This window comes from Cynocephalus volans, chromosome 5 (genome assembly GCF_027409185.1).
Source record: "Cynocephalus volans isolate mCynVol1 chromosome 5, mCynVol1.pri, whole genome shotgun sequence".
NCBI classification, from domain to species: Eukaryota; Metazoa; Chordata; class Mammalia; order Dermoptera; family Cynocephalidae; genus Cynocephalus; species Cynocephalus volans.
In genome coordinates, this window is record NC_084464.1 from 143,927,011 (window position 1) to 143,940,439 (window position 13,429).

The 13,429-nt window shown below is 37.6% G+C and overlaps 1 protein-coding gene across 4 annotated transcripts in view; it reads left to right on the top strand.

Annotated features, from left to right (window-relative positions):
• UTRN (utrophin) overlaps positions 1-13,429 on the top strand; it is a 473,290-nt gene that overhangs the window by 124,769 nt on the left and 335,092 nt on the right. For all 4 annotated transcript variants that reach the window (XM_063097714.1, XM_063097711.1, XM_063097712.1 and 1 more), the window contains 7 exons: positions 205-355; positions 1,585-1,704; positions 3,545-3,646; positions 6,183-6,290; positions 6,509-6,688; positions 7,537-7,706; positions 11,374-11,497. In XM_063097714.1, coding sequence (XP_062953784.1) covers positions 205-355; positions 1,585-1,704; positions 3,545-3,646; positions 6,183-6,290; positions 6,509-6,688; positions 7,537-7,706; positions 11,374-11,497 — 955 coding nt within the window. The remainder of the gene's footprint in view (positions 1-204; positions 356-1,584; positions 1,705-3,544; positions 3,647-6,182; positions 6,291-6,508; positions 6,689-7,536; positions 7,707-11,373; positions 11,498-13,429) is intronic.

Below are 13,429 nucleotides of genomic sequence, written 5' to 3' on the forward strand. Positions count from 1 at the left end.
ATTCTTTGACTTCATTTAATGGACTCCATTTAGGAAGAAAATAAGATTTTTTTCCTGGTTTCTACATTTAAAAACTAAATGCTACTTTACATGGTTAGACAAAGGTGTGCTCCCTGGTCCCATTTCTCATGTGCTTGGAGCATGTATTTGCCTTTGCAAAGGAACGAAGCTATTGGGAATAATGCTCTGTTCCCCCGTGGCCAGGCTGCATGATGTGCTGATGGAACTGCAAAAGCAGCAGCTACAGCAGCTCTCCGCCTGGTTGACACTCACAGAAGAGCGCATTCAGAAGATGGAAACTTGTCCTCTGGATGAGGATTTAAAATCCCTGCAAAAGCTGCTAGAAGAGCATAAAGTAAATCTGTCTTGTATTTCTTATATGTCTTATGAAATATGAAAGCGCATCACTTAGCATTCTCAGGGGCTGATGGCTTCTGTCATTACCATGGAGTTGAGACACTTTTTCAGTGTTTTCTTTATTCAGCAGCTCATGGGGTGGAGCTCATGGGGATGTGACTTTTCTGAGACGAGGATGAAAGCGCACATGAAATTTTATATGGGTACGTGTGCGGTTTTCTTATGAAAGTCCATCACTTTCATAGGATTTGAGAAGGGTTTTCTTGGGCCCATAAGTGGTGAAGAGCCCCAGTGTGCTGGCTTTAATGCGGTGTGTGGGGGAAGAAGCAAACCCTGAGATGTGTCTATACCTAGCCCTTTAGGGAAAGCTGTTGTTTCTCTGATTATGAAAGCATCAGGTACTAGGTGGGAACCAAAATTTGGTGGACAATTTAACTTGGTCACAAGTTTAAGAGATAACTTTTCATAGTCAAGATAAAGAAAGGTAGAGGAAAATATCCTCTCTGCAAATTGCTTGAAGAATTTTATCAATTAATGAAACATCTAGATAACAGATAAATGAAAGCTTTAGGGATACATTAAACAGAACTGGGAGGCATTTGACAACACTATTGATAGTGCTTAAATAAATTACTCATTTGCATATATCTAATAACTCTGATCTTCCCAATGGCAGGGGTGAGGATGGAAAGTGTCCATATATCCTTATTTGCTTTCTTGAGTAGCTAATCAGAATAGTTTCTATCATACAACATTCTGCTTATCTCTTATTTTATACCATATTGCAGTAGCAAAAAGGATCTCTGACTCTGTGCTTTGGACTTTTTTGATTTACCAATTTTGCATCTTTGTCTTAATTCCTAGTATAGAAGACCCTCAACTCTTTTATTGCTATTTTGATTTACCAATTCTGCATCTTTGTCTTAATTCCTAGTATAAACATTCAACTCTTTTATGCTACTTTTTTTTTTTTTTTGCAGAGTTTTGATTAAAAGTAATGACATCCCATTTGCATACTGTTATTACATTGCATTTTTAAACTGCTTTGGTTCATAATGAAATGTAAAGATGTATAACAGGCTTGTTTCATTAGTAGAACACTTAGGGTAATGATTAGAAATTTAAATACGATGCCTTATTAAGTGTCTTTAATTACTATTGACAACTGAGTGGGATTTTAAATAGGTAAATGTAGAAATAATGGTTTATCTTAATTTTTTTCTCTAGAGTTTGCAAAATGATCTTGAGGCTGAACAGGTGAAAGTAAATTCATTAACTCACATGGTGGTAATTGTTGATGAAAACAGTGGTGAGAGTGCTACAGCTGTTCTAGAAGATCAGCTACAGGTAAGGACCCTGTAAAGAAAGATAATCTTGAAGGGCCTATGATCTGAGACGCAATTACATGTTGCCCCTATTCCTCATGTCCTGTCTCATTGTCTGTCTAGAAGAGTAGAGAAACCTACTTTTGATTGTAACTTCCCAGTTGGGGTTCCTCAGCTTGTGAGTTACAGGTATTGATTCTCTTACTTCAGCCCTTGGGGTGAATGCACAGGGCTGGGTGCAGTCCTTAGCTTCCTTGTGCATAATATCAACAAAATTTGGAAGCACAGGAACTGATCTCAGCAAGCGTACTAGACTTCTTGCTCAGAATCACTTGAGTATTTGTTAAAATGTAGATTATTGGGCTTTATGTAGACTTGAATTGGGGGGTGAGGAGAGGGCCAGTGAGTCTGCACTGTAAAAACAAAAATGTATATGCATACTAAAGTTTGAGAATTTCAGCTGTGTAGGATTTAATATCCCTGTGTCTTTGGCAGATCAATGTGTGGATTTCAACAACAGTTTTGGGAACCCCAACAAATTACTTCTTTTTGCACAAAGGCAATCATGTGTCTTTACATGTCTTTATAAAGAGATTTATTGGTATTTCATTTGAACAATACTTGGATTACCTCATATGATATTGTCAATTTATGATTTGCAGTTACTGTCAGACTATAATTTCATCATATGAAACACTTTTTCATTTGTAATATTTAAAATCAGCCAGTGGTTCTGAGACTTCAGTGCAGTAGTATTTAGTTATTACAGCAACCTGAGAGCATGCTGCGACTGGGGACTGTCTTTGGGCTCTAAGTTCTCTACTCTTTGCACTATAAAAAACTTACTCTAGTATTAAATATCAAAATAGTATAATACGAATGAGATAATTCTTGTTCACATGTTAGTAATGTAGAAATAAATTTTAACATTAGTTAATCATTATTTATAAAAGCATAATAAAATTCTCTGGGGGAATCATCAGGAAGAATGATTTGTTTAAATTAATCAAATTAATTTACTTAGTATTGCTAATACAGTCATGCATCACTTATCAACGGGGATACGTTCTGAGAAATGTGTTGTTAGGCAATTTTTTTGTTGTGGGAACATGATAGAGTGTCCTTTCACAAGCCTAGATGCTATGGCTTACTACACGCCTAGGCTGTGTGGTATAGCCTAGTGCTCTGACTACTGGTGCTGCGACCATATGTGGTCCATCCTTGACCAAAACATCGTATGCACAACATGACTGTGCTTGTACGATTCTGTTGCTAAATTATGTGGAATTTTCTATAGATCGTGTAATGTAAACAGAGCAGATCAATTAAGCATTTTATTGTTTCATTGAAATTCTCTTATTCAAAACATAGTTTTGATAAAGTTAAACATTTTCCATAATTTTAGTACTACAGATAAAAATTTTCTTGGCATGTAAAAGGCGTTAAGAAATATAATTGATATACTGATTTTTTTAAAAGATAATTATAGCTTGAAAAATTGGAAGCACAAAAAAGATATGTTTGCTGTATTTTGAAGATACATGTAAAAATGTCAATTCTCATATAAAAACCACAATGAAATGGAAACAGCAGGAATTTGGAGTAAGAGATATAGGACAGAATTTTAGTTGTGCCACTTTTAACTATGCAATGTGAAATAATAAAATTCTATGGAAATTAGTTTTTCCCATCTATACATTTATAGGATTCGTCTTTATTACTTTAAAACAACCGTTATAAAAGTATTTTTCATAAATTGCTGCTATATAGTAAGAACAATGGAAATTATGAATTTTCGTTAAGGATCATGATAACTCTCTCTCAAAGCTGTGTTGACAAAGGATGGTTTCTTCCTTTCCTAGAAACTTGGTGAGCGTTGGACAGCGGTGTGCCGCTGGACTGAAGAACGTTGGAATCGGTTACAAGAAATCAATATATTATGGCAGGAATTACTGGAAGAACAGGTATGAAGCTGTTATCCATAAGGGGCAAAATAAATAGTGAAAAGTAATCCATCTTTTATCGTAGCATTAGAATGAAGTTGCCTTGTTTACTTTTCTTTGAAAGGAAAATATATAAATAATAGTTTTTTTTAAAAATCAGGTTTCTATCCATTTTATAACTAACCATGAAACTTTTTCATGGAGATTATGTTATATAGTTCAATTATAATAATACTTAATCTGATCTGTGTTCATTATTAGCATATACTACTTTATTTTTTCCAATATACTATTAGAAATGCTACTTTCATGATATGTTTGACATTATAATTATTATTGGATTTATGTTGGGTAATTTTATTTGAATTTGTATCTCAGTACAAATCACTCAGTAAATAAGGAATAAATGAATCCGCTCAATACATTGCGCACTTCAGATCACAAGAAATTTTCTTTATTTTTAAGTAGGATAAGTACTGAAATTAATGAGAAAATACTATTTAGCAACACCTTTGATTTAATACTCAGTTAAGAGTATATTTTTCCAGTAAGGATGACCACAGCAAACGAAGCTATGACACAAAGATACCACCTTAACTTTTCAATGAGAGTGGTGGCCCTTTGCCCACCATCCATCCTTCCAGAAAAGCAAACATCAAAACAGAATACAGGGCCGAGCCCGTGGCGTACTCGGGAGAGTGCAGCGCTGGGAGCGCAGCGACGCTCCTGCTGCGGGTTCCGGTCACAAAAAAGACCAAAAAAAAAAAAAAAAAAACAATACAAATAAGCAAAGCTTTTCTCCCAATTTGCCAAACAGTTGTGGTTAGAAAATGAGCAGATACTCTATTCCCACATCTCAGTGTCCATTTTGATTCTTTTAAACGCGTTTTATTTTCATTCACAAAAAGCAACTATATTCTCTTCATGGGGAAAAAACCGCAAGGGTATGATGTTTTGTGGTTTACTACATATGGTGGCAGATACTCGCAGTACATCTTAAAAAGTAGGTTGCAAACTTTGTCCAAATATAAATTGTTAATGACTAACCCCCAATCTTTGCTCATAATTTTCTTACTAGGAGTCGCATAATAGACCTTATTCTGATTTCTGAAATATTTACATTTCACTTTACAAATATTTACATTTACTTGGAACCTTGTATTCCGGCCAAAGAGTCACATAGAATAGTTAAAATTTTACTTCACTAGTGACAGTGGGACACATTGCCAGAGAAAGCTCTTGTATTATTTTTCTATCAAGTAAAATAATTTATATTTGGAAATAATTTTAATTTAATAATTAAAAAAATATTAAAGAACAAGGGAGTGGCCAGTATTTTGGCCATTTGTATCACTTTAGGTTTATTTTATTTATTTATTTATTATTTTAATTTATCAATATACAGTTGATTTTTGTGTCCCTTTACCAATTCCTCCTTTTGCTCCCTCACTCTCACCCTCCCCTGCCAATCAACATCATGTCTGTTCACTTGTCTTGGCAAGTTCAAGGAATGGTTGTATCACTTTAGGTTTTAACTGACCTTTGAATTGCTTTCTACTACTGATATGACATTTAACTATATCTTATTTTGTGGGTGTGGTGTCTGCACTTTCTATCTTGTACCGTAGTTATTATGTGCATATCTTCCTAGCCTTTCTAGATTGAGGAAAAGATCCATATTTGTCTTTCATTTTCCTAATCTTCATTCTTTTTTTTGGTGGAATGTAGAAACAAGGAATGGTTGTTAAATAAATTAATAAAACAACTGAGAAAAAATTATTCCCGTTGTAAATACAGAACCAAGACTTCTCCTCCCCCCCACCCCCAGCTATATATGAAAAGGGTTTCTGCAGTAGATACTACATTTGGGGAAGAATTATTTCAATGCAGTCATAGTTGTTTTCCATCCCTCCTGTAAGATTACCTCTATACATTCCTAAGTATCTTCTGCTTAAAAAATGTGCACTGTTGGCCAATGAAGTTTAAATATCTTTGTATTAGCTTTGAACCATCCTCAGACTTCCTCCTTTAGTCATAATTGCTGTTGAACCTTGAACATTAGTGTGGCTTTCCTGCGTGACACCTTGGAAAGACCATTGGTTTTAGAGTGAGAGTCCTTGATCCAGCACTGCCATTAACCAGCCAAGTGATCTTGCACATGTAACTTGACTTGTCTGTCCTTCCTCTCTAAAATGAGAGCCTGGGACAAGATAATCTCTTGGCTTCTTTCTACCTCTAGAGAGTTATAATGTGATTCTTTTGGAAACTTGGGTAGTTGGATTTAGTCTGTTCCATCTACCCACCTCCCTGAGAATTAGGTTTAGTTACTCAGGGGCTAATGTCAGGTTGATCTGTTGCAAATCTGAGAAGGGTAATATTTTAAAGGAAGGTGTGTTACTGGGTCGTTTGTGCTTCAGAGTTAGGTGTTTGAAGTCCTTCTTATCCCCAGGTAAGGGGTGGGACCTCTAATGAAATAAAAGTTTGAGATTTGAGAACTTGATCGAATTGAATTACTGAATGATTCCCCAGATATGTTTCCAACTTTTATTACTTATAGTGTTTGTTGAAAGCTTGGCTAACCGAAAAAGAAGAGGCTTTAAATAAAGTCCAGACAAGTGACTTCAAAGACCAAAAGGAACTAAGTGTCAGTGTTCGACGCTTGGCTGTAAGTGATGTCAATGTCAGTGTCTGTCTTGTAAGCCTATGTCTTAGTGTTTTATACCCCTGGTTAATACAATTTAGTGAGTCCTGATTATAACTCATTACCCAACGCTAGAATGTAAATTTTACTATGAAGTATACATGTTTACATTCCTGACTGGGGAACAGGAAGATAGAAGTCCTGTTGAGAGAGAATCATCTAACAAACATCTGAAATACTAGATTTTGAAGGAAGACATGGAAATGAAGCGCCAAACGTTGGATCAGCTGAGTGAGATTGGCCAGGATGTGGGTCAGTTACTTGATAATCCCAAAGTATCTAAGAAGATCAACAGTGACTCAGAGGAACTGACACAGAGGTGGGATTCTTTGGTTCAGAGACTAGAAGATTCCTCCAACCAGGTACCATTTGATTTGATAGTATGTTATGCCATTACGTGAAAATTTAAATTTAAATGTTCAAGTTAGTTTTAGTTTTTATGAAATAAAAGTGTAGTAGGTAAACTAAAAAGTTGGCTCTTTATGCCTAATGAAAAATTGACATGTGAAAATCTTCAGTTTTCTAAAGTAAATTTTAGTAAGTCTTCAAAAAACTTAATATCCAATAATTTAATTTATAGTAACTGGTAACACTTGGGGGTTCAATAAGTAATCTTAAAATTTTAAATCTTAAATAATCTTATTAATGATAAAAGTATTTTAGTGAATTGATCAAAAATAAAACTTTGGTTTGTACACGAATGTTCATAGCAGCATTATTCACAATAGGCAAAAAGTGGAACAACCCACATGCCCACCAACGGATGAGTGGCTAAAAAAATGTGGTATATCCATTCAACGCAATATTACTTGGCAATAAAAAAGTACTTCATCAAGTATTGACACATGCTACAACGTGGTGGTGAACCTTGAAAATATTAACTAAGTAAAAGAAACCAGTCAGGAGACTATATGCATTATGACTCCATTTATATGAAATGTTCAGAATAGGCAAATCTACAGAGACAGAAAGATTAGTGGTTGTCAGGGTTTGGGGGAGTAGGGAATTGAGAAGTGACTATTAATCGGTATGGTGTTTGTTTTTGGGGTGATAAAACTTTTCTGGAGTTATAAAGGGATGGTTGCACAACTCTGAATATACACATAACGATTGACTTGTACAGTTTCAAAGGGAAAACTTTATGGCATGTGAATTACATCTCAATATAGCTATTACAAAAAATGAAAACTTCGGATGTCTTATATTGCAGGTGACTCAGGCTGTAGCAAAGCTGGGGATGTCTCAGATTCCTCAGAAGGATCTTTTGGAGACTGTTCGTGTGAGAGAACAAGTAACTACAAAAAAGTCTAAGCAGGAGCTGCCTCCACCTCCTCCGCCAAAAAAGAGACAGATCCATGTGGATATGGAAGCTAAGAAAAAGTGAGAACAGAAATCTTCCAAACCCATTACTGCACATAATGTAGTTGATACTTGTTACTTATTTTGTACTAATAACTAATCATATGCGAATTTAGATATATTGTTATGAAAATTCGGCTACTGAACCATTCACTGCCCCCAAGTCTTGTGACTATTCTACTTCACACTAGCCAAGCATCTAAATCGTCTTGGATGATTTTATTTATTCTGTGCTTAATTTGGAGAACCATGTGGCAGAACCTTTCTTCTTCCTTCTCACCATTTACCTTGGAGCATGACTCCTCATTTATTCTTTCTTTCACAGTTCACAACTCTCACAATTTTGCTTCAGGTAGGTGTCCCTATTCTTTGTGAATCTCCTTCCTCCTCTCACTATTAAAAAATACTTGACTCAGGGAAATAATTCTTTTTTAGTCTCCTTTTTTCTTCCTATTTTCCTCTCATTTTTTTCATGTTTCCTTATTTCCTTTGTTAATTACTGTGTCAGATTCCTTAAAAGATTTTTCATGTTTGCTTAAAGATCCATCTCTGGCATAAAATGTCTCTTTTCATTTTTTTGACTCAAAAGAAAACTCAGGATCTTTGTAAGGAGAATAATCACAGCTGACATATATTGAGCCTTTACTGACGTCAGAGTCTATTAAACTGCACTGTGTCCCAGGAGCTGTACCTTACATGCACTATATCAATTAATCCTGAAAAGAGCCTTTGAACAGTACTATTTTTCTCCCCCTTTCATAGTAAAATCTCAGTGCTTGGGCAAATGGGCAATTATTTGGGGACTGGATACAAATGACATGTTTTCCTTAACTTAGCTTTTGTTAGACAAAGCAGGATTCCTGTTTTACCAAATGATTTTCATTTTGATAACAAGGCTGTGCTTCTGCCTGCTACTGGCATCTCCTTGCAGGATCGGTGTACCTCTGCATTGCAAATAGCAGTTTTGGAACTTTTACTTTTGGTGCCAAGGCAGGAGAGGAGGAAGGTGCTTCAGATGCTAATATTGGCATAGATCCTGCATTTCCTCAGTGCATACTGTCTGCCAGGTATATCTGGCAGTGTGTCTCTCCAGTGCTGACTTTGTGCATTTGGAAGCATAGGAAGATGTAAAAGACTAGGATTCATAACTGTGAAATCTTAATTAAACATGACTGTATTGTACAGGGTGCTTTTTCTGTTGCAAGAAACAGAATACTACATTCAACCTGACATAAATAATGAGGTCATTGACTACCTCACATGACAAGAAGTCCAGAGGTAGGGCTTCTGTAACAGGAGGGTGTGGCTCAGCAGCCCTCCATCTGGAGTCCCTGCTGTCCTTGGTATGTTGGTTTCACCCTCAGCCTTGTCTTCTTGGCAAATATTTCCCTGGTCTGACTGGCCATGATTCAGTCTCTTGTTCATGTCCTGAGTGCATAGGAGGTTGAAACCATCTGGACTTCTCTGTCTCTGTAGTTGTATTTTGGGGTGCTTGGACAGCAGGGAAGAAGTGTGGAGGGGGATGTCTGTTGGGTGGGCAACCAGCTGCAAGGGCCATAATCATCAACTCCACAATTTGATTTATCAACATGTCCCTTTAGTTAATTCCTGGAGGAACAGAGGCTTGAGCATGTACCAGTTTATGACAGTAGAAGGCAGTTAAATCTCATTATTAGAAAGGTTATTTTTATGTTTTTATGCCCAGTCAAATTCTGCTTCCTCTAGTCTACCCACGTAGGCTGGTTCTTTCTGGAGCAATAGAGAGCCACATGGCCCCTCTTCACTGTGTTACCTCTTCAGTATTTGAAGATAGCTTTTGTATGCCAGTTTCCATTGTCCTAAGGTCCAGAGGATCCTTAACCATTCCTAGTGTGGCATGGTTTCCAGACCATTTTGTATCTTCAGTCAACTGTAGAAACCACTATTATTAGTTTGTCTTAAAATGGACTGCCGAGCAGTTGTGAGCCTTAAGTAACTGATTAACGCACTGCCTAGTTTACTGTAATAGTATATGCTGTAAAACTGGCAGCTTATTTCCCCTTCTCTTGGTGCTGCTGGTGGTTGTTTTTACCAGGTCAGGGTATAGCAGGACAGTCATTTCCTATAATTGGGATATCTTGTTCATATTGAGGGCAGAAATGGACTGAGTCTCCAAGGTCATTTTACATGTGTGATCTTTGGATGCCCTCCTCTTCTCTGAAAGGTTAAATAAGAATTTCCTGTTAAGATGACAGGAGGAATGTGCCACTGTCTGAATGACACTTTGACTCCTGGTTATTTACCTAAAGCATCACAAAATCCGTTACATATTACAAGGAAAACTTACCTTGATGAAAAGACAAATATTCATAATTCACTTGAAACACTTTCAGCAAAGTTTCCCATAAGATTCAGCAACAGCCTGTCCTGCTGCGTAAAGTACTGGGAAGCTCTGTGAGTAGGGACTGGTTAAGAAGACAGACTCCCTTGCTTTTAATCTTAGCTCTACCACTTATTAGCTTTGTGACGTGGGGCAATTATTTCATATATACCTCTGTGAGCTCAATTCCTTCCTCTCTAAAAGGGGTAATGGTAGTATATACTTCATATACTATTCAGGTGTTGGTGAGGATTCCTTGAGTTGATAACACACATAAGACACTTAGAAGAGGGCCTGGCAGAGGGCCACCGTCAGTGATTGTTCCTCCTCTTGCTCTGCCCTGCCTTCTCGACACCTCTCAGGCCATCTGCTCTCCTTTCTTCCCACTGTCACTAAGTTCTGGCTCCTGTATCACCACAGCCTTTTCTCTACGCTTGTCTCTCTTTAATTCGTTTTCCCCAGCAAACACTAAAATGTGAATAAATCAGGTCCGTTCTATCCTTAAAACCCTTTGCTGTCTCTCCATTGCCTTTTAATTAGTCCAAACCCCTTAAATATGTCCTTCACGGCCTTCCAGTGACTGGTCTTGGCCACATTGTCAATTGTCCCTCCCTGCATGCACTCATTATTCCAGACGCTCCTAAATACTCGCACTTTGCAAAATGTGATTCCCCCTTTCTTTGTTCTCCCTTTGCAAGGGTGGCTCCTAAACACGATGCTGTTGCTCTACTCTAGGAAGCCATCTCTTCCCTGTCTGCGCTAGGAGCCATTCCTGTGAGTTCTTGGAACTGGCACCTAAGAAATCACTTTGTTACTGCCTGTTACTTTCCATTGCTTACTAGATTGGAAGTTCCTTGAGGGCTGAGATTTGTATCTGATTCATCTTCCTATCAAGAGCCCAGCCCAGTGCCTGGCATATAGTAAGGCTCAATAATTATGTACTGAGCAAAAGAAGGCATTAACTTTAGTAATAGCTGTATTTGTTCTTTTCTGTTATTGTCTAACCAAATCTGGTTTTCATTATCTACAAGAGTTTATAAAAATACAAATGATTTCTTATAAAGTTAAATTTTTTTTAATATATAAAGTTTAAAATTATTTTATTTTATTTTCTTCAATTATTTATTAACATTATAACATTATTACTCTTTTCATACTTGTAATTGTAAATGTACGATCTTATTTTGTATGGTTCCTATGTTTGTGGGTTTCTGTTTTTGGGTTGTGTTTAAAAGCACATGCTTAATGGGCATTTCGGTTGCTCTTTGTGGAGCCAAGTGGAGCAATAGAAGAGAAATGACAAATGATGATATCTGAATCTTAAATCAGGTTTGATGCTGTAAGTGCAGAGCTGTTGAACTGGATTTTGAAATCAAAGACTGCCATTCAAACCATAGAGATAAAAGAGTATAAGAAGATGCAAGAGACTTCAGAAATGAAAAAAAAGTTGAAGGTAAAATATAAAAGAAAATCCTAGTGAACAAAAATATTTCATTAGGCTAGATTTGCTGTTTGCATAAAGATGTGATGAGATCCAAAAGCTTCCTCCTTAAAATAGAGGTAGCCATAGGGAAGCTTTTAGAATATTGCAATAAATTTTGAATCTGTTCATGCTAGCTGCTATCATATCTCCACGGGGGGAGGGTTTTTTTTCTTCTTTTCTCCTCAAGCATTGAGGTGTGCAGTAAGGAAACCTTCCTGCGGGGATCCAGTTATTATTACTATTTTTTAGCTACTGCAGAGCTACCTCAATCTGGTGCCTACTAATTTATGATTGTATGTAAACATTATATCAATGATGCCTTTGCCTTCTGAATACAGTGAATTATGTGATTTCTCAAAATTTCATTTAAATTAAAAAAAAGACAATTTATAAAAGTAAATACTATTAAAACGTATGGGATACATTAGCTCTGTGACTTTGTGCTCTTGTGTGTTGCTGAAAAATGTGATGAGGGTTTGGTGCGCTTTTATGTCGTGTGTGTTCGTTAAATCCCTCCACACATCCCTCCGTTCACTATTTGGGCACCTAGTGCCATTCTGCAGCGTCTTCTGTATCAGCAACGGAGTTTGCTTTTAGAAAACAGTATGTGTGTCTCTGCAAGTCAGAAAGTGGTAGGTAGCAGCAACTGAGAAGAACCCAGGATGGCAGTTGTCTCTGTATGTGGCGAAGTGCAGAGGGTGAAGTGGCACTGAGCTGGAACTTGAAAGAGGGTGCTCAGGGCACACCAGGCACAGGGAGCCCTTGAGCAGGGGCATGGAGGTGGGCAAATGTGTTGTGATCGCTGGAGCAAACACTTGGTTTTGTTGAGGCTAGGTGTGTGTGTAGAAGAAGTAGAGAGTAAGTTGGAGAGTTGGTTTGAGGTCAGACCTTGGCTGACTTTGAATGTTTGAATGAGACTAATTTCTGCCTTATCATTCCATTGTCACGGACCTTACTCAGGTCATCATTAACAGTTTGGTTTCCAAATTCAAAGCATGCATTTCTGTTCTCATCAGACCTGCTTCTTCCATTTGCCACTGTGTAGCCTTCCCTCCTTCTCAAATTCTCACAGCCCTAGGCTTCTGTGACCAGATGATCTTTCTCAAATATAGATCCAATTAGGCAGCTCCTGTGCTTGCAATCCACTGATGGCTTCCCACTGCCATGGGGTAAGATCTAAGAGCCCCAGCGCCCCAGCATACAAGGGCCTTCCCGACGACACTCTTCCTTCCTTCTAAACACAGCCTCATCACCTGTCATTCCGTCACATGTGCCGTGAGCTCCAGCCCTCCTGACTCCTGCTCTTTCCTCACTTTCCTGCATTTACTCAGTGCTCTTTTCCATGCCCAGAATGGCCCTCTATTAACCTTTCTTGCTGTGTGGCTGAAATGCCCTCTTCTCCAGTAAGCCAACTTTAGGCTCACTAGAAGGAGTAAAGGCTTCCATATTGCTTTGGCTATACCTCCATGAAAGCTCTTATTGCATTTCTGACTTTACTTTTATATGCCTGCCTGTGAGTGCTTAGAAACCAAGGATAAGTTTCCATTGCACCCTGTATTTTCAGCACTTGGAAAAGCTCTTGGCTCATGGAAGGAGGGTGTGTTGATGTGGCAGGGGCAATGGGGAAGGCCATTGAGCTGGGAGCACTGTCATCATAGCCCTCTGCACAGAGTTGGGAGAGCCAGACATGAGGCCTGTGTTACATCATTTCACACGCTTCTTGCAGTTCTGAAAGACCAATAGATGATAATAATGATCTTGAACAACCCAATTCTCAAAGGTATTCAAGTGGCACAGAATTTTGAAGTAACTCAATTTTCATGGAATAAGTCCCACAAAATACTGAAAGATAAAATTCCATCCTATGATCCAGGGACAATTTTGCTGGCAGAAACTGTTACT